Source organism: Camponotus vicinus, unplaced genomic scaffold, assembly GCF_025532165.1.
Source record: "Camponotus vicinus isolate PSW18456_S1 unplaced genomic scaffold, iyCamVici1.0 SCAF_7, whole genome shotgun sequence".
NCBI lineage: Eukaryota > Metazoa > Arthropoda > Insecta > Hymenoptera > Formicidae > Camponotus > Camponotus vicinus.
The window spans coordinates 1530010-1551637 of record NW_028141979.1 but is presented as its reverse complement, the minus strand read 5'-3'; the positions used below and the strand labels follow the sequence as shown (position 1 = coordinate 1551637).

At 32.0% G+C, this 21628-nt stretch overlaps 4 protein-coding genes across 8 annotated transcripts in view; 1 reads left to right on the top strand and 3 right to left on the bottom strand.

Annotated features, from left to right (window-relative positions):
* LOC145975109 (protein gooseberry) overlaps nt 1-1329 on the bottom strand; it is a 66785-nt gene extending 65456 nt beyond the window's left edge. The window contains exons 1-2 of one of the 2 annotated variants that reach the window (XM_083105274.1): nt 540-1329; nt 40-284 (exon numbers count right to left, since the gene is read on the bottom strand). The gene's annotated coding sequence lies outside the window, so the exon portion shown is untranslated. The remainder of the gene's footprint in view (nt 1-39; nt 285-539) is intronic. The other variant, XM_083105275.1, reaches the window with a different exon arrangement.
* On the top strand, nt 88-21573 carry LOC145975108 (uncharacterized). 4 transcript variants are annotated; one of them, XM_083105268.1, is made up of 9 exons: nt 88-163; nt 1413-1595; nt 1673-2089; nt 2192-2420; nt 2524-2927; nt 3005-3106; nt 3209-3303; nt 3387-3567; nt 3676-8844. In XM_083105268.1, the coding sequence occupies exons 2-9, from the start codon at nt 1437-1439 to the stop codon at nt 3778-3780; spliced, it is 1692 nt and encodes a 563-aa protein (XP_082961394.1). In that variant the 5' UTR covers nt 88-163; nt 1413-1436; the 3' UTR covers nt 3781-8844. The 4 variants fall into 4 exon arrangements, with proteins under 4 accessions (XP_082961394.1, XP_082961395.1, XP_082961396.1 ...); XM_083105266.1 differs by lacking the exon at nt 88-163 and adding an exon at nt 976-1205; XM_083105269.1 differs by lacking the exons at nt 88-163; nt 3676-8844 and adding an exon at nt 21502-21573 and having other exon boundaries at nt 975-1595.
* LOC145975115 (C-type lectin domain family 4 member E) lies at nt 5566-10075 on the bottom strand. Its single transcript, XM_083105288.1, has 4 exons — nt 9622-10075; nt 9264-9380; nt 8846-9067; nt 5566-8717 (listed from the first exon to the last, which is right to left on the bottom strand). The coding sequence occupies exons 1-4, from the start codon at nt 9863-9865 to the stop codon at nt 8506-8508; spliced, it is 795 nt and encodes a 264-aa protein (XP_082961414.1). The 5' UTR covers nt 9866-10075; the 3' UTR covers nt 5566-8505.
* Nucleotides 10226-11168, bottom strand: LOC145975114 (uncharacterized). The gene is made up of 2 exons (XM_083105287.1): nt 11006-11168; nt 10226-10789 (listed from the first exon to the last, which is right to left on the bottom strand). Exons 1-2 carry the CDS (start codon nt 11066-11068, stop codon nt 10436-10438), a joined length of 417 nt encoding a protein of 138 aa, XP_082961413.1. The 5' UTR covers nt 11069-11168; the 3' UTR covers nt 10226-10435.
* Nucleotides 21574-21628: the final 55 nt, after the last annotated feature.

The window sequence follows — 21628 nt, the reverse complement described above, 5'->3', positions numbered from 1 at the left end:
ATACGTGATAATCTTTGGCGATAAGACATGAGCAATTACCGCGGTGAATCAGCGACTTGAAGAGATAGAGAAGACACACACCGTTTTCCAGCTGAGTGCTCACGTTGAATCGTACACACCGATACGCATCAGAAAGTTGGAACGTTTCTGTCCTCGTTGACAGGTACGTGCACGCATTGTGTCACCGGTGGTTTCTTTCTCCGAATGTAGATCAAGCTTGATTGTGCGCGCATTGTCACGTTGACAAGTTGAAGTTAGCGGATCATCACGTTCGCAAATTGCGTCTGTAAATATACGCAGTGTGAAAATAGTCACGCGAAATTATTGAAATTGTTATGTATTAATAAGGAGAAATTAAATGAGATGCCATAATAATCGATAACGAGAAACAGAATCAAAAAATTTAAAAATGAGCGTGCACTTTATTTGCGAGAGAAAAGATAATTTCTTCTCTTCGAATATCTTTTACCAGTCAGACATTGCGCAAGGTTTCTCCAAACATGTTTGCAATATGGTGGTAATATGCAGACGATACTTACGCATCCTTGACCGATGCTTGAAGCACGTGCGTGTTTTACGTCGTGACACGCATTACGATTACGCATCCATTCAAACGGGAATGCGTTTTGCGTCTCACGCACAGATGAGCGAGAGGCGCGTCTCGCGCAAGCGCCTGAAGACGTTTGAATAATCTGGTTGTTCAAACACCGGGAATTTAGTTACGTACGATTGAAAGCGAAAATTCCTCCGGAATCAAATTCTCCCTTTAAATTTCGAACGAACTTTACACCAACGAATCTCGAGTCACAAAAAACACTATTTCACTGCAAAAATTAAGCCACGAACTCCTCTCGAATTTGCAAAAATCGCGCACCGTGTTTCGCGACACGCAATCACGCAATACTTCCATCCAATATGGCGGCGTCCTTAGTTTACGGTTTCCACGACAGGTGGCGCGCGCGCGCTTCCCGCAGACCGCCCCCCGCTCGAGCGCAAGATGGCCGCCGAGGTGACAGATACGAGGAGCTGTCAACCGTACTCGGGATCCGCCTAAGTTCCAAGATCCACGCGGCCGAACCGCGCGTTCGCATCGCGTTGCGTTGCGTTGCATTACGATGCGTGCGCGTACGCGAAATCCTGTCGGATCTGTCAGCATAGAAACTCATCGAGACGATACGACGTGAACGCACATTGCGTCGTAACTCGTACGTAGATACATAGGCATGTACGTGTGTTAGGTTCCCTCGCGTGCGACCTGCTTTTTTCACGCGAACTCTCGTACACAGTTCCTCGACTCGACTTTCGCCGAGAATCGTTTCTCTTCTCGCGTCGGTCGACCGTGCCGTGACATCGGCAACGAATCCGATCGAACTCGTCGCATGGTGAGGCAAAGGTGCTCTGTTTGTCCATAGATATAATTCGTGCCGTTTTCGAGCATGGAGGCAATAGTGGAATATAATTATGTCGCGCAAGAGGACGATGAGTTGACGTTGAAGAAGGGTGACATCATCACCGGGATTAAGGTGATGCTCGGTGGATGGTGGGAGGGTACCCTGAGAGATAAGCGCGGCATGTTCCCTGATAATTTTGTTAAGGTATTACACGTTGAATCGCGTGTTTATCATTTCTATTGTATGTTTATCTATCTTGATGGAAAATATCCAATATATAGGTACTGGACTCTTCCACAACTGGTAATGGAACTAGCGGCAGCAGCAGCGAGACTGTAAATAATATAAAGTCTGAGGAAGTTACATTGAGAAATGGATCTGGTAGACGTTTCTGCAAGGTTCTCTTCAGTTATGATCCTTGTAACGAGGATGAGCTAACTTTAGTGCCGCAAGACTCGATAGAATTCTTAGGAGAGGTGGAAGAAGGATGGTGGAGAGGTCGTCTCAAAGGCAGAATTGGTGTATTTCCTTCAAACTTTGTCTCTCCACCTGCTCCTGAAGAACAAGAGAGGCACAAAGAGCGAGACAAGAAAGAAATGTGTAGAGTACTCTTCCCTTATGAGGCTGCTAATGAAGATGAACTTACTTTGGTTGAGGGAGATATAATTACACTTTTATCCAAGGACGCACCAGACAAGGTTTGAAATTAGTCTGATCAATATTAATGAATTAATGGATACAATAAGATGTGGATAAAAATAGCTAGAAATCTAATATTCAATATAAATAATGATTTATAGGGTTGGTGGAAAGGAGAATTAAGAGGACAAGTGGGTTTATTCCCTGATAATTTTGTCGAGATCATTGGCATGAAAAATGAATCCCAGGAACAAGAATCCCAATGGCACGAAATAACATCGCTTAATACAAAATCAAGCGCTAGACATTCGCACCAATTGAAGAAAATTGAGAAAGCACATGCTAGAAAAAGTTTGGACACCAGGAATGTACATTCAAGTAATATATCAGGTAAGATAACATACTAATGTCTTTGTGACGTCAGAGTGACATTTCTATGTCATATAATGTATATAATGTATATAACATATAATATAATTTCGTGTTCTGTTAGATCATTTCCCCGCCATAGATACCACCACTAAAAAGAGCCTATCGACATCGTCGTCCACCCCCGTGTCAACGTCATCGTTGACGGCTACCGGAAGTGGAGGTGGTGATAAGAAAGCGGCCGGCAGCCATTCGATTATATCAAGCCTGAAGCGTTTCGTGAGCGATGTGGGGAATAATAACGGTATTGGCAACACGACGAGTGCCACTTCTGAATGTCGTGAGGAATTGGACGGCGTAGAACGAGGAGAGGGTGCACCGCTTTCGCATTTGACAGCTTCTCGTGCTAAAGCACCTCGGCGACGTCCGCCTTCGTCTCAACATCTGCGCCATCATGCGACTGAATCCACCAGCGTAAGCGCATCCTCGACGCCCCCAGCACTCCCTTCTGTTCCCAGCACTATTTTGGTATTAAAAAAATAATATTAATTTTATTTATTAACTTGTACAAAAATATCAATTTTAATTATTTTTATAATTTGTAGGAAGATAACTTGTCTAATGGACGCACTGAAACAATGCTAGAACAAATACCGGATGAGGAAACGGACGGACTTGCCGTGAAAGCCAGGAGAAAAGCACCATGGGTAATATATCATGTTTAATATAAAATAATAAAAACTACAAGAGATCGCTGTTTTAATCTTATTATTATTAATATTTTATTAACATTATATATTTATTTGAAGGTCGAGGAATTAAAAATGAACCAGATGGAAAGGAGAAAAACTGCCGCTGATCGAGTCGATAAGACGGAAGTCAAAAAGGAACGAAATTTTTCACGGTATTTATTGATTTTCTAAAATCTGTCACTTATTCCGAATATGTAAATATATATATGACAAGTATCGTTTCATTGTTTGGCAGATTAATGACGCAAGGAAATGCGGATTCCATTAACAAACCGGATATCGATAATGATGATAGCAAACAGAAAGATAAAAGTCCTAGAGCTGATACAAGCCCGCACGCTGACTATAGTCCTGGTGCATCATCCGGACAACCGGCCTACGTTCCATACGCTCTCTACAGCAAGCTTTTGGAAAGGGTAAATATTAAGATAATTCATAGACTATTAAATTCATAGACTATTTTCATGTCAGTATATTGCATGCACGCGAGAACACGCGATATTAATTTAAATTGCTTCAACAAGGTCGCCGCGTTAGAAGAGAAACAAGCAGTATTGCAGGTGACGGTAGGGCAGCTCTCCGAACAGCTCGTACTTCTCACAAACGCGTCGGTTAACAGCAAAGTATAAGGGGCGAAAGAAAAGAAAATCGATAATATATTTATCTGCCTATATTATCACTGTGTTGTTTTCTCATTATACACTAATGAGAAGGAGACTAATACTGCTATACTAGCGTAACATTTATTGCTCTATTACTGTTGTTACATATATATATATATATTTATTAATTTGGTAGCATACGTTTATTGTTTGCTCCGTTGATGCAGTATTCATGAGGGCCGGTTGAAAAAACGCACGCAACATTCCATACGACATTCGCTTGTAAAAGTATTTTTCTTTAACCTGGTTTTCGGTAATAGATCTCATTGTCACTGCCGGAGTTTCCCACTATCTTAATAATCGTAGCTGTTTTAATGCCTACAAAATATTCGAAAACCTCCATATAACAGCTATTTTCCTTGTAAACTCGCGACACATATCATCTACTTCAAATCTGCAAAATGTATATTTGCACATATTTTAGATTTTTATGAACCTTTTCCATATTATCAGTAGCATGAAAAAACTTGCGACATAAAGTCTCTAAAAAAAAAAAGAAAAAAAAAGCGCAAGTGTCCTTCCAAGTGCCCGTGTTTTTTTGCCAATTTGCATTTTAATCATTGTTTTACGTTACTTATATTTTTACACATTTATTTTATAGAATTTACGAAAAGATTGCTAAGTATTTTAATTTTACTATCAAATAGTAAAAATTATATAAAAAAGGTATAAAAGTACTTAAAGCTTAATAGGGCGTAAGAATATATGTGATTCTTTTTTATCCAACGAACACAGCTGCCTCGCGATAATTGTGTGATGATTTGTGTAATAAGTCTTCAGTAATCTGAGTGCCAATGTAAAACATTTTATTCACTGCATTTCCGGGATGCCTACATTAAGAATAAGTAATTCTCGTTGATTTTTCACGAGTAACATCACCGAATTACGGACATGCACGGATCCATACGTGCCGTATAAGCCTAATTCGACGTGTTCGTCGAGCCATTTGTTTCTACCCGCTTATCAAAGTATATTCCGTTCTAAAAGAGATGGAATATGTCTTTGAAACGGTGCTGATAACGCGATATGATACATGCATAGCATAATTATACTGTACATGGGAATGAGGCAGCGAGAAATTTATAAAAGACTTTTGTTCTATTCTTAATATGAAAGTATCATAGAGCAGGACTAAAGAAAATTAGGTATGTATTAAAGTCCATTTTAAAGATAACTTAGCAGCTTAGCAGCTTTATTCGATATAATCGCAAATCATGTTAAATATGAAAAAAAAAAAAACGTTTTTATTTTTTTATATAAAAACGGAATTTTAAGTAAATACTGGGTAAAACTAACGAAATGATTGTATATAGATATATGAGAGGAAATACGCGCGAGACATTATTTAATTTTTTATATCAGTATTTTTTCTATATAATATATTTGATACTTTAACAATAAAGCGGACTAAAAGGTTTCCTCTAATCTCTCAGATTGACTTTATTTTTATGTGCAGATATGCATACGTTAAATAATATACATATGTATATTTTATTCTCTCTTTCCTTTTTTTATTAATTTTTAGCAACCGATAGTTCCATATTGTGCGAAATCTATAGCAGGAAAGTTTAGAGCAGTATATTTATCATATTTACTTGATCAATGTATATGTTTATTGTATTACTATTTATGAATATACTATGCAGCATTTATGCTTTTGCATAAAACGAAATATATTTGGGGACGAACCGGTGATATAATGTCTCGCAAATATATATTTTAATTGCATATGTGTTATAATCGTAATAAATCTCATGAGAAAAAAATTTATTAGATAAAATATACAAATTAATTTTATTGATATATTTGGGCACTATACAATAAAAATGTATGTTACTATTAGGCTGAATCTACGATAAATGTAGTAAGCCTTAAGCCATAAGATATTGATTAGAGTTAAATGTAAGAAGAATAATTGAATTGAATGAAAAATAATTAATTAATTTCTTATGACTTATAAACTTACTACATATTATCTATTGTACATCCGGCCTTGTCAATTTCCTTGCTTAAAAAAATAATATGGTAAAGATTTCAAATACTTTTATTTCACGTGTAATCCGTCCCCGAACATCAAAAGAATATCATTTGATCAATAAATTGTCTCGATTAAGGCAATAATATTCGGATGATACTTTTTTGTAATTAAATTTGTACATTGAATATTTTATTTATTATATTCTTTTATTTATACACTTTTGTGCTTCTTATTTTTCTCTTTTAGAAAAGTACTATATTAATCTAACATCAATCTATATATGATCTATCGGCATTTATTATTTGTAGCACCTACATTTATCGATAAGCGTATATTATATTTGAGAAACTTTTATATATCGTAAAGAGAGAGAAAGGAGAGAGAGAGACAAAGCGCGTCGCAAGAATAACTCCACAGTTAACCAATTGTAATTAACGAAATGCAGTGGCATCTTCGAATGGTTTAGGTATCTCTTTGTAAGATAGATTATTGCCTTGATTTGTAACATGTAAATTTATTTCGTTTTAATATGAACTCAAGGGCAAGTCTTTTAATTGGCATCTAACACTGACCATATTTACGGCAAAAAAAGTTCAAGGTAAACGAGACCACACAAGATAAAATGTTCAGACTCTATAACGGTATCGCATCTTTTATACTTTTATATTTCGCATACACACATACACACAGATCAGATCGTTTAAACGCAATATTTCTTATATAAATATATGTTCACTTAGGTACTATGTAGAACTTCAGTTTGCAAACGCGACACCATCATGCACATTCTTGCAGATATAACGCGTGACAATAATAGTTATTAAGCGAGTTGAACGAATCTGTGCTACTTTTTTTGTAATTACATCTTGAATATAAATTTATTAGTAATTAAGAGATCCATACCGTAGAGGCCTCGATTAAAATATTTGGTTGCATTTTATGCCTTTGAGGGATATTTTTTTAACTTAAAACAAACAATCGTTTGTTAAATATTAATTAGTTGTCATTTCGCCACTCTTAGGAACATCGTCTTCCTCCATAATATAATAAACTCTTGCGATTCAATCATTGCAAATACGATCGTGCAAGCACTTATAACTTTAATGCGATCATCTGAAAATAATTATATAAATATAAGTAAGGCTTGTACTTATCTGTGAATTTTATTTATGGACACATTTCTTCATTTGCCATCGAATCTTATTTCAGAATTGACTTGAAATGAATGTTTCGAGAGAGGATCATTAAATGTGAATGTTAATCTGTAAATACAATAATGTTGAGTATTAATTATGCGTGTTGAGTGAGAATATGCAATTCTAATCTGAAATCTTTATCCTAAAGATATCGCGTTCCAAGCATTATCCTAACAAGGTGGATTAAGTTGTGCAATCGAGACGGTGTATTAAATTGCGATACAACTATCATTTGTACGCTTTTGATTACTATTGGCGAAAAAGCATGTATCGCGAAGACTAATATAGTAATGGCAGACTTATATTTTCCATTATTGTTGCGTGACATCGAATCTTATCGAGGAGACGAGACATTTTTATACATCACGCTGCAGCGGGCTCTCCTTGATAAGTGTCCTATTGAAAAGCGTCGAGTGAATTATGTATGTGTGGCACAGCAACAGCTGTTAGCTACGTAGTCGTTAAGCGATAAGCATCACTGTAGAAAGCATAATCTAGAATGTAAGGGAATTGGAGTTAACGACTCGCGAGAGCTACGAACCGCATACGATTTTTAATGTTACATTAACGTTTAGGCCTACACTCTATGTACATATACGTGTATAAGCAACGACCGAGTGAGAGTTATATATATATATATATATTTTCCCCTCCTTTATCAACGTGTCAACCAATGCAGCGCATATGTCGGATTAACAATCGTACCTGTAAATAAAGCCATCGGAGTAAATCTTTCTCTACAAATGCTGGAGTCCTGTAATCCTATATTAAATCTCTGTACATATTTAACATCTGCCTTCATTTCAATCACCGCTGCAAGATCGAATTAATTTAAGTAATATAATGGGGTATTTACTCCTTTTGAAAATATATAGGAAATGTGCAATTAATAGGGATTTCTGTACTTAAAAAAATCAAGAAATTATTATGAAATTTTTTTGGAATTCAGAAAATTTTTTACAAAATTTTTCTCCGATAATTTTGTTCTTTTATTATAAATAATAAGCCAATTATGTGTGTGTTTAAAATATATTATAAATATATATTTATCTCTGTTTATATATTAAATGTCTTAACAAAATATTGAATATGCAATAATTTTTTTTTATAATTTTTAGGCATAAAATGAAAATGTTATGCAAGTGGAAAATGTTTATCTTACGAAAGCTATTCAATTTTTTGTCGGTACATTTGTAAATCTCTAACACTTGAAATTTAAGGTTCTGAGTTTTTCCTTCGTATAAATGAAAAATATTAGAAAATTCATGTAATAAAAAAATTTTAAAAACATGTTTTTATTTGGGATTTTGAATAAAAATATCCGGAAGAAAAACGACTCTTTTGTCCAGGAAAATTAAAATTAAATATCTATTTTCCATCTCCATTGTTTCATAGAATCTAATAAAAAATATGATCTTGTGCACTCGTAAATTTATATAATTTTTTTATTACATGCAATTTTTCATCACATTTTTACGTGTAATTGATTAATAATATTTTATTGTGATTACATTCGAGTTATGTGCGATGACGACTTTTATTATGTTTTTGCGACGATCGTTGAGACGATGGCGATATTTCGCAAATAAACGGCAACGATACGTAACAGGGCACCACTTTCCAGAAGGGGGGTGAGCTTTCGGCAGGTGGATTCACGAGGGTAACACAGCCCCTGTGCGATGGTTGCCCCTCGCCCCAGGCTCGATAATCGAAGCAAGACAGGGACTCGCCTGTGTTGAATTTTACGATATATTTTCTATGAGAAAAAAATGAATGTTTCGAATATTCAGCAAACTTGTCAGAATCTTTCTTTCTCTCCACGAGTATCTGTCTGGCTATAAAAAAAATTGCCAATTACCGAAATCGTTTTTCCAGATTCCTTCCTTGTTACTGAGACCCACGAAGCTGGAATGATTTTGCGACACGAATTTGACCAGACCTTCCGTGCGTTCCTCGCTAATCACGTGCGCGAGAGACGCGTTTCGTTTACGGCAGAAACTTTGTGCTTGCGTATAATTCAAGCTCTCGTATGAGAATATGAACATTCCCGCTTTAGGGATGCATTCTATCGTAGTGTTCTCTGAAAGTGATTCTCGTTTTAGGATGTAAACGTTAAATTTGCGTTTCCAAATTAATTCGCGGTAAAATATATTTATTTTTATACATAAATATACGTATATATTTATTTATTCATTTATTTATGTACAAAAACAAATATATATTTATTTATTTATTTTTGCATGTATAAGTTCCGATAATTTTAATTGTAATATTACCAGGCAAAGAAGAAACCGAGTACATGCTGTAATATTTATAATTTGCTGCGGGCACAAGAGTAGTCATATTGCGATCTTCGGGACATTGAAGAGCCTGGCACGTATTTTCTCTCTTTCCTACATGTTAATGAACAGATAAATAAATAAATAGATAGAGAGAAATGCTCTGATAGAAGAATGCACCGGAGAAATTAAAAAAAATTTGTGCATTGAATCAATCACGCTAATTGAATAGTTAATTACGCTACACTTTACACAACGCTGTTACACTGTAGATATCTCATAATTATATGAGCGGGGCTTTATCATAAAATTATCATAATTAAATTTGTAGCAATTGTGCTTGTTATTCGCCTACCGGCACGATTCCTCGTCGAAACAAGATTAAAGGCGAGAGCCCTCTTCGACGCCGCGAATTCCTCGCACTTTTCTACATTAAAAACCACTTTCCGCGATATGATCGGCTGATTCGAGCGCCAGTTGGTCTTTATTAGATTGTATCGCGGCAACTCGCGATAATTGATTACGCAGCAGTGATCACAGATAGCTAAATATGCCGCACACGTAATTAAGAGAAACAATAGTACGCTAACGCGTGGCATTATGCAAATTAACAAGTTTAAATTATATAGAATTTTTTCGAAGCACGAAGCACTGATTTGTAACGCGCGTTCTGCGTTTTTCCTCACGATGGATATTACCTACTTCCGACTTCGGAAATGTACATCACTCGGACAAGGTAATTATGCAATTGCGGAATTCGCGATCTCTCGATAGAAGATACATATATATGTATATAAATCGAAGGTCATGATTTAATATATCTCGCTGCTTTCTATTTTTTAATAATCTTTCCAATTTATTTTTATGTAAATGTATATTTACTTTTTTTATCACAATTTGATATTGTGTTATCAATGATTTTCTCAAGAAAGATATTATAAAAATGGAGTTATTCTTGCTTTATGTTAAATGCCTATAACGTTTTATTAAATGTAATCTATGATGATAGCCCACTATAATCTAATAATCAATATAGATATATGTATACTATTTATATTCTCTTGTGCACTGTATCTGATCTGTAAGAGGTATAGTAATTGTATATGCAATTGTATATAAAATTCTGTTTGACAATACTCTCACACTGATGATGCAATTTTTCACACTTTCTATCGTTTTAGCTCTTGTATATCTGGCCTCTTATGTGTGCCATCGCAGAAGGGTCTGTTTGACGTTTGCTTGCAGTTGCATAGCCAGTACTCCTTGGTCTCTGCAACGCTGAAACGTATGGGTCTATGCGTGATTTTGAGAAAAATGTTTTTGTGCGTGCCATCACATATCGGTTGACTTTTGCTCTGACCACAGAGACACCACGAGTAAGTTTTGCCAGCCTGAAGGCGCATCCTGAACGGCTTCTTATCGTATATCACTCCGTTCTTTTTCTGAAGATGAGCGCCGTACGTATCTTTGAGCAGATTCACGGGTACCTGCGGCTCGTCGGTCTTCGTGGAGAACCGCGAAACCTGGAAGTAGTGAAAACGATAAATTTGTATTCTACTTTTTCGCCATCAAGAAAGTTTCGAGATTAATTGATCAAGCCTTTCTACAATAAAGTCACGTTTTAATTTCGTTTACAGGAGAAATTCAAATTAGGTTAGATATAGAACCATTGATTCAGGTTAGATTTAGAATCTTAGACAATTCAGAGAAGCTTGCTTCTTTCATCGATCATGACTTACATTCTCGCGATGGAGGATACTCGAGAAGCGAGCGAGATTAGGCAGTCGATTAAGTATGTTCATTCTGTTAAATTGTCGATCTCACAATCGAGCGTGACAATAAAACGTGAATGAAAGCAACGCTTAATGAGCAGTCACGAGTCACGCGGTCGGAACACGAAGAGCATAATCAGCTGATCTCGCGTGAATATGAACTACGAAGCCAATATCTACGAATGTTTTCAGTGGATAACACACAATTTCAGGTTGTGTTCCATGCTACGTGCATGAAATGTCGATAACACAAGTGTTGTAACGCAAAACATTTTGTATATATTAAATAAATTTTATGTAGTCTCCCCCTCTCTATCTATTAAATATAATTAATTATTAAAATATATTACCTGATATTATATATTAATTACATATCATATCCATCATCACCATCACCATTATATAGAGTTAAAAATATTTCGTCCGACGCTTTATAATTATTTGATCTAAATATAATTCGATTGAGAATGCGCAATAAAACGATCGAATGACAAAATCGAATAATTAACATAACGGAAAGTCTTGTGAGGTATATTAATCGTTTAATAAATAATTAATCTGTGTATAGTGTGGTGTGACTTTAAAAATATACTTGTATATAAATTCAATTCTCGTATAATATGTATGTCACAGTACGCGTAAAATATTTCGGTAGCGAATATTTAATTCATTGATTCATATCTATTCCATGTCGCATCACAAGATATAAATAAGAAGTTGAAAGTTTTTGATTTCAATCAATGTAACGCGTTTAAAGATGAAATAAATATTTTTCTATATATTCATTGTCATATTTACATTTTTATTTACAAAAAACAAAATGCCTGCTGTAGGGTAGAAATATTTTTAACCATATTTCTATAAATATCTTCTTAATCAGCAGTAAATTGATTTTTGATATTCAACATTTTTTTTAATTATTTAAAAATTTAATTAATAATACATGTATAGAATTTGTTAAATTAATCACTGATTCTTCTGAAGGATTTATAATTAGATTCGAAAAATATGGATGCTGCAAAATATTTTAAAAATGTCTCTTCTTTTATATAAAATATAAAGAATTAATATATTCCATTCTAATATAGTAAACATTATTTATATATTTTTATTATAATTTTCATAACAGCATAATATTTTTATGCTTAATACTTTACTACTACTAAATTATAAAATTTAATATAATTACAAAGTAGTATTATTATTAATACCTATTTATTATTATTAATAAATAGGTATTAATAATAATACTACCTATTTATTATTATTAATAAATAGGTTGTATGCAATTGCAAATTGTCTTTTAGTTTCTAATCATTTTCAATCATCCTGCATTCCTATCCAATATATTCTCTTCTTCGGGTCTTTAGATTATTATGGTTTATTGTATTCCTTTGTCTTAACATCATAAGGATTTATCAAACTTCTTCCTTCCTATCTAGTCCATCGGAATACTTTCTATGGACATTTGTTCTCGGGTATAGATATTCAAATCACACAGGTTTAAGATATTCAAATCACTATCATATATATTTATATTTATATAATTTTGGTATCTCTCTTAGTCTGACTCTTCTCCTTTGACCTGTCCGGCATGGGTGACCCTACCGGTAATTATATACGGCCAGTATTCATAATTCACTCTTATATTTAAGATCGTCTTAAGTAAATTGGAAAATGTTATACAACTATTTTTTAATAACTGAACGAAATCTTAAGACGCGATCTAAGAATATACTTAAAATGATCTTAAATATAAGAATAATCTATATGAATATCGGCATACGTTACTGCCGGCATAGGTCTCAGGTTCATGAGAATACGCAAACCTCCTCACCCGGCAAATGCCTTCGTTAAGGTGGAGATACATCGAGGAGGAAAAATTTTTTTTTTTTTTTTATTTTCTTTTAGTACAGGGTTTTCAAATAGGAAATATATATATATATATATATATCCTATTATAAATAAATAAATATATATATATATATATATATATATATATATATATATATATATAAATGTTATATTAATTATATTAATATTTTTGAATAAAATAAAAAAAAAGAGACAATAATCGAGAAAATAGAAAAAAGACAACTACAGTGATTTGAATATCTTAGACCTGTGTGATTTGATGTAATTATGTAATAATATTATATATATATATATATATATATATATATATATATGTATATATGTATAATATTATTACATAATTACAATATATATAACACAATATATATAAATTAACCTGCAATTATGTAAACACATTACAAAATATTAAATTATTAACTAATATAAAAAATATTAACATAAACATACTAACATAAACATATTAAATTATTAATTAACATAAAAATAATTACATTACGAATATATATATTACAAAATATATTACAAACTATAATACAAATTTAATATAATATATAATCTGAAAATTAATACAAAATAAAATTTATTACACAGAATTACACGGAAGTGTCTCTAAAGTAGATGTATAATATAAAATTTACTAAGAATTTCTACATGGATCAGACGAGACTATGCTTAGTGATGATTAATTACGCGATATATATTATTAATAATCGACATACAATAATAGAATTTAATTAGTTTTATATAAATAACGAATTTAATTAGTTTTATATAAACCTAAATAATCATGATCAAAAAGAATCATTAATAAAATTTATCGTTTCTTCCATTGTAAAAGAAAATAATTGTATTATTGGTGCATTTTGTACAGACTATCTAAAAGAAATATTCAAAACGCATAAAGATAGAGCAAGCTTCGATGTAAATCAAAGATTAAATTTCAAAATAAATCAAATTAATTAAAATTTGCGAGAAAACACGACGAATAAATAAATCGACAATATTCGGAATATTCGATTGGGATATGCATAATTTTTATAATATAATAATCGAAGCCCTCAATAGACACACGATATAATTACTAACACCTACAAGTGCCGAATTATTTGCGATTAATACACAATTTTATATAAATGTCGCGATTGAAAAAAATATATATTGAAAATGCACAATTGTATTGTATTTCACAATGATAATATCAATATTAGATTATAATTAATATACAATTATAACTATTTACAATTTACAAGTTTATGATGCTATCAATATCAAATAAATATATTCAATTTATTCAAATGTTTAATAACATAAATAATTTGATATTGACAGCATTAACATTTGGATTTAATATTATTCAACTTAATCCACATATATTTTTAATATATTTTTTAAATAAAATATAACATGTTAAGATATTTCTTAAACATTAATAATTATGCAATTTCTTTAATATTCCTGAAAATTTTGATAATTTAAATTTTATTTTTAAAATATTTTTATTTTTATTTTTAACATGTTATATTTATTTTTACAACAATTTTAAAAATAAATTCAATTAAATTTTTTTAAATAATTTTAATTTCCAGGATTTCTAGGATTATTGGAATATTAAAAGAATTGAAAGAAATAATGATCTTAACAACCCTATGAGTCCTAACAACCCTATGATCTTAACAATCCTATGAGCCCTAACAACCCTACTTCCTGATTAAAATTATTCGAGATTTGGGGAGCCTATCTCTAATCATATATATTTTAATCAATGCCCTAATCGCGTGCGAGCTTTTCTTCAGGCCAGTTGACCCTACCTTTCGTTGATCCTGGCCACTTTCTCGCTTGATCTCTAATCAGAGATCGAAAGAGGAGATAAACACTCCTTCTTTTGCTGGTTAATTATCGACAAATGAGCGTAAATATTTCACGCTCACCGTAACGATCGTTCGATTTTACGATCGTTCGTTAAATATTTGAATATAGCTTTTTATTTTAACTTTAAAATAAAGCCAAATTACTACAAATTTCTATATATTATATTAGACTGCTAACACGGTCATATAGTAAGTCATTTATTATCATGTTACAAGTTATTTAATGAATTAATCATTTGGCTTTATATTAAGTTAAAGTAAAGTTTAAAACTAATATCTATAAATAAATTCTACGATGGATGAGCTAAGAAATTAGAATAAGATAAATGCGCGTTATAAAAATAAAGTAGTATCAGAAATTGATAAAATTGATAAAATTATTAATACGTGTTCTTTATTTAATAAATTAGACAAAATCTTTACTTGATCTTCTTTTTTTTAATTAATACTTCAATATATTTTCGCAATAGATGCAAAGCATTTCGAAAAAGAACTTATTAAAATTTATTTAACTTAATTTATTCTAGCTCATCCATTTTAAGGCAACGGATTTATCTACAATCTACATCTACATCTACATCTACATCTACATCTACAATCTCTACGAAACCGTTACCTTAAAATTAAATAAAAGTTTTTTTCACTCACCGGCACTGATGCGCAACAGCGGAGTTATCGAAGCTACGTTGTCTGTAATATACAAATATAAAATTCATTTACAACAATGCTCAAAATAAAATCAATATTTCAAAAAATTTGTATCGTGCGGAATTTTATATCCGATGTGTAAAATAATAAGCAGAGATAAACACGTGTGCAAAAATTTTATAAATTTTTGAAACTGTTTTTTAAATAGAAAGTTTTATATAATTTTTATAAAAATCTTTCTCTCTAATTTTCTTTTTAATTCATTTAAATAACAAGATCGAATTATTGTTCATTTATAACGATTTATAACAATTGATATACAAATAATAGATACTCACCATCAGGTTGCTCCGCCGATGCAAGATGCCTCTCCCAGGCCTCCTCCTCCTCTCATGTTGTTGACGCGCGATACTTTTAACGACACTCCCGCACTCACGAGCGATATTTTTATATCGCTATTTTCGTTATTTTACGCGCGATACTGAACGGCACTCCCGCACTATTTCGGTACGATTAAAATTTGGTCGCGCGATGTATATATTTAATATATATATACTTTCACCGACACTCCCGGTTTCGGTACGAGCGAAAATCCCATTTCACTTACAAGAATCAGCTTCGAACCAATAGGTCGGGAACGCAACGATACAACGAGCAAGGATTAAGTCCAAACCGGAAAGAAGACGAAACGATTGACGGAAATAGAGGAAAATGAAGTTCACCAACTCTTTTTCGCGCATAATTATCCTATCTCGTATCGAACCTGGACCCGCTAAGCACGATTTCAGGTGCTTCGCCCGGAACACGAAGTTTCCCGCAATGCAGGATATGGCTACACCAGGCTGGTAGACGGCAAAAGAAGAGGATACCCACATTTTTTAAATGCTAACATTCAGCAATTTAGAAAATGGGGAGGCAACCCCTTTTACCGAGCGAAAATCGTGCCTAGGGGAATCCACTCGACTCCTCGACAGGGTTAACACACGCAGTGCGTGTGGCTGTAGACGAGCAAAGAGAAGGGACCCATTGACGACCATTCCGAGCAATCGATCGAGTTCTAACTAATTCGGGCCGAATCACTTGACGAAGCACGAAGCACGAAGCGCGAGTGTACGTTGCATAGCAACGTGTGCAAACTCGAAACATCCCAGTTAGTTGGCATCGGAAGTAGAGACTCGTTGACAAAAACGAAATTGGGATTTTGAAAACGCGAAAACGCGATAACGCGAAGAAGCTAAAAGCGAAAACGCGGTGACAAAACGTTGCCGTCCGCGGCACGTTGACGGCACCGACGACGCGAAAGGGTACTTAGCTTCCCTTTCAGGCACCTTAAGATTTATTATAAATAGAAAAATTTAAGATAAACCTTAAGGCACCATCCAAGTACTAAGCCCTCCCACCGCGACAAGGTGTACCCCATGGGAGGGTTATATTATATATAATTTTATATATAATATAATACATAATTTAAAATTTATTTAGTAATATAGTACATAAATTTAAATTCGCAAATATAAACGATAAATAAAAATATAAAGGATAAGAGAACATCTCATATTATACAAAGCAATGTTCAAAATAATTGATTTTAAACCTAATTATTGCGCGCAATTAATTTTTACATTTTTACTTTTAAATAGATATATTTTGATGTTATAAATTGCGTAATTACAAAATAATTTATATTTCTGAAATATAAACTTTTAAAAATGATAAATAAAAAATATCTATTTTTTAATATATGAAGTATTTAAATAAATATATTAATATGAAATATTTTGCAAAATATGAGAAGTATCTGAAAATATTAATTAATAAACATTTTATAAATGTTTTAATTATTTTAAAATAAAATGGAATATTTTTTATAAGTATATGTATTATATATGTTACACAATTTAAAATCACTATTGAATCACAATCAAAGAAATAAAACGAAACGAGAAATGTGTATATATTTTGAATATATTGTTACGTCCGCGGCAGCGACTTCGAGATATCGAAGCGCGTTCAACACAATGGGATACTCACGGACCGCGTAAAATAAGACACTCTTAACGGAAATTAAGAACTTTAATTAGAAATACAGAATACACAAACAATAAATAATAACAGGGGAAATCTCGCGATAACGATCCGTAATGTAAAACGCGTCCGGATAGCTTGATAGCTATTCTTCGACTCAGCTGACTATCGTTATTATACACCAATATATACTACTGATAAATAATTTATATATTATTGAGTTCGCGGAACGATATATATCGAACGCACACGACACAATCGATCGGCACACGCTGACGTTCGCGCAGTAAATAATAACGCGGTTTAAGGTATAAGAACTTTAATAAACCACGAGTAACATATAAGAATTCAGAATAATCGTAAAACGGATCACAGATAGACGCGCGTCCGCATAGCTTGACAGCTGGGCTCAGACTCTCTGACAGTCATTGTTTATAACAATATCTTGACAACGCGCGCGGAAATGATCTTCTTCCGTCGATGTACTTCCCGCCGAAAAAATTCAACAGGTGCCGAATACTTCCAGGGGGATGGGATGCGGGGACGTAACAATATAATAAATAATGAATGTGATAAATAATTAAAATATTAATGACTTACATCATATCTTATTGATCCATCCATTTTCAAGACCTCCTTGTTTTCTTTTGTTTTTTTCACTTTTTCCTTGTAGCACTCCAATCCTCGTTGCACTCATTTGAATTCCTCGTTGCACTTACATTCATTCACGAAAAGTTCCTCGTTGCACTTTCAATTGTGTTTAGAGAAAGAATTTGATAATATATGAAACGTATCACATCACTACTTCACTGCTCAAGAGCCACTGAGCGAATGATCGTAAGTCAGAAACACTACCGCGGTACTGTTTATATCGCCAAGGTTGACTATGTAAAGAAAGAATTTAATAATATGTGAAACGTCTCTCATGTCACTACTCAAGCTCACTGTGCGAATGATAATAAAGCCGTGTAACATATTAACAATAGCGCGATACTGTTTATCAAGGTCGAACACGGTGTTATTGATAATTCTCTCGTTGCCAAAATATTTTCTGTAATATAAAATATTCGTGCGCAGAATATTAAATTATAGAAGTATTTTAATTTATTGATTAAGATTAATTAATTATTTATTAAACCATTCATCATGAAATCTTTATGCTAATTATTTGCATTTATAATTCGATTGTTTTACTTCGTGTTCTCTCATAATCCAAATTATATTTATGTATATTGTCAAATAGAACGATATAACACGGATGAAATATATTTGTGACTCTAAGCATTAAAATAATAATTATTGTCTGTAAAGATTGCAACGAAATGATTATTTATTATCTTAAATTTCTATCACTTTGATTTTTGATTAAATTGTACACATCGCTAAATATGCATTTTAAGATCTATCGTCGCGACACAATTTTGCGTATTATTTAGCATATATAAAATTATTAAGTAATAATCATATCAAATTATATAATATCTTATATAATATCTCTATAATTTCTAATATACTTCTCAAATCACGCGTTTAGAAAAGGAATTTGATGAAGCTTCTCGCATCACTATTTTGTTCGAATTTATTTCGCGAATGATAATATAACTAAAACATGTAAATATTAATGCGTTATATGTTGCAAAGATCGGACGCGGTATTATTATTAATTTATTGCAAAAATATTTCATATATAGCATACATATACGCGCGAAATATTAAATTAATTTAGAGAAGTATTTTAAATTATTGATTAATTTACTATACGATTGATGTATCACGAATCTTTATATTAATCTCGATTTTGCGATTTGACTGTCAGACTGAAAACAACAACGAAATAAGCATATTTAGTCAAGTTAATATTTTTTTTGTATAATATCTACATATATGTTATGATTATTATATAAATAAGACATCTAAATAATTTTCTTTTTTTTAAGAAAGAGAAAGAGGGAAAGAGGAAAATGACTCGCAGTAATATTAATTACAATATACTTTATATATAATATACTTACTGTTGATGTATGTATATATAGTATATGTGTATAAAATACAAATCTCGTAAGATCAAAAATTAATTAATTGTTAATTATTAATCATAGCTAATTATATTTAAATATTAGTTGCGATCACGTTTAGAAAAAGAATCTAACAATTATAAGGAAACGTTTCGTACGATTATTTCACTGCTCGAATATCGCCGTTCGAATAATAACAAGGTTGTACTACATAAACAATAGCGCGCTCCCCTCTAACGCTTGATTATATTGTCAAGACCATACATACCATATTATTGAAAATTTATTGCCGAAATATTTTATACTGTAACGTATATATACAATATACAATATATTGAATATTAAATTGTAAAAGAGTATTTTAAATTAGAAATTAAAATTATTTATTGTAAATTAATTATTAAACGATTATTTGGAGAACTTTTTGTCGTGATAATTATTCGAATGTTTTGATTCCATATTTTGATCATCGAAAAGTAGATCATTTCGTTATGATCTGTACGAACAATAATTACTTCTTTAATAATACATACAGTCAAATATATTTCGTCTATGATAAAGTATAATTTATTATTTTAGGTTCAACGATTTTTACTTGAGAGAGGGAGAGAGAGAGAGAGAGATTAAATAGATAAATTACGTGAAATATGCGAAATCTATCACATTATATATAGTTGCATATTATTTATAAAATTGATTATTCATTAATTATACATTAATTATTATTTCATTAATTATATTGAAAACATAACGATATATTAATCAAATGACCATAATTTCGCGATAGTAATTTTTTAAATTAAAGACTAATATGAATAATAAATAAAAAATTTATAAATCACTCACCGCGCAATTTCGTTGCTCCGTATGTTGCCCAATCTCCTTCTCTTCCCTTATTCCTTCGCTTTCTTCATGGCACTCACACTCACTCCCGAAAATACGATTAATAATAATTAATCATATGTGGAATGATCGCGAAATACTTTGCACGACACTCCCGATCGCGGAATAATACACAAGAAACACACTTTATTATATTGGAAGGGATAGATAACACGAGGGAAATACGATTTTCGCTCGACATTTATACGAGGTCAAATTCAATACTGCTTGTTATAAATGCTATTTTCATTGTGATGTATGTATTTTAACACGAATTATAAGATCGAAAAGTTAATGTAATTAAAGTAATTAATGTAATGTAATTAATGTAATTAAAGAAGTCATCATATAGTAATCATTTAATTATTAATTCGATAATATACGAAATATTTCGCACCACTACTTCATTGCTCGAGTGTCGCTGTACGAATGAAACTAAGGCCGTGGCATGTAAACATTAGCGGGCTATTATTTACACCGTCAACGCCGGCACCGTGTTATTGTCTGTCATATCGAAATATATTTTACGTACTTTAACATATACAAACACGCGAAATATTAAAGTATAGAAGTATTTTAGAGATTATATAAATTAAAAAATGCATCACGAAACCTTTTATAATAATTACTAAGATCTGTGATTTCATTGTTTTACTACGCGTTCTCAATCCGAATTATATTAAATTTAAATTACCGAAAAACAGAATGATAAAGCAATAATAATAGAGTCGAAAAATTAGTCTGACCACATAGATCGAAAACCGTGTTATTATTATTTTTTTACCGAAACATTTTTCAAAACTATAGCATATAAACATTAGCAGGCTATTGTTTACGCCGCCAAGGTCGGTATTATTGTCTGTTCGTCATCGAAATATTTTACTTTAACATATATATATATATATATATATATATATATATATATGTATATATGTAAATATACGCGGAATATATTAAAATATATAGAAGTATTTTAGATTATATAGATTTTTTAAATTATATGATTATTTATTAAAAGATTGCTGTATCATGGAGCCTTTCATTACATGTTAATTGTTTGGATCCACGATTCAATTATTTTACTGCATGGTCCCACACAGCACCAAGTCGTCTAAAAGTACTACTAAAACTGGACATTTTTTTGTCACAGACATCTTTTACTGACATCGTTAAGTCGACGGAAAGATGGCTAAAAGTCGTCTCATGACCCGAATTCAGTGACTTTTTAATCTTGTCTATATGATGACTAAAAGATGACTTGATTCATTCTATATAGA

What these genes read in the sequence shown, in the direction of transcription:
- LOC145975108 (XM_083105268.1), top strand. Translation starts at nt 1,437, where the DNA reads ATGGAGGCAATAGTGGAATATAATTATGTCGCGCAAGAGGACGATGAG. An exon ending in TCCCTGATAATTTTGTTAAG is followed by an intron (nt 1,596 to 1,672) that starts GTATTACACGTT and finishes TCCAATATATAG; the next exon opens with GTACTGGACTCTTCCACAAC. An exon ending in CTGTTCCCAGCACTATTTTG is followed by an intron (nt 2,928 to 3,004) that starts GTATTAAAAAAA and finishes TATAATTTGTAG; the next exon opens with GAAGATAACTTGTCTAATGG.
- LOC145975115 (XM_083105288.1), bottom strand. Translation starts at nt 9,865, where the DNA reads ATGCCACGCGTTAGCGTACTATTGTTTCTCTTAATTACGTGTGCGGCA. An exon ending in CTCGGTTTCTTCTTTGCCTG is followed by an intron (nt 9,068 to 9,263) that starts GTAATATTACAA and finishes AATCACTTTCAG; the next exon opens with AGAACACTACGATAGAATGC. An exon ending in AATCTGGAAAAACGATTTCG is followed by an intron (nt 8,718 to 8,845) that starts GTAATTGGCAAT and finishes AATTCAACACAG; the next exon opens with GCGAGTCCCTGTCTTGCTTC.
- LOC145975114 (XM_083105287.1), bottom strand. Translation starts at nt 11,068, where the DNA reads ATGAACATACTTAATCGACTGCCTAATCTCGCTCGCTTCTCGAGTATC. An exon ending in GTATCCTCCATCGCGAGAAT is followed by an intron (nt 10,790 to 11,005) that starts GTAAGTCATGAT and finishes CACTACTTCCAG; the next exon opens with GTTTCGCGGTTCTCCACGAA.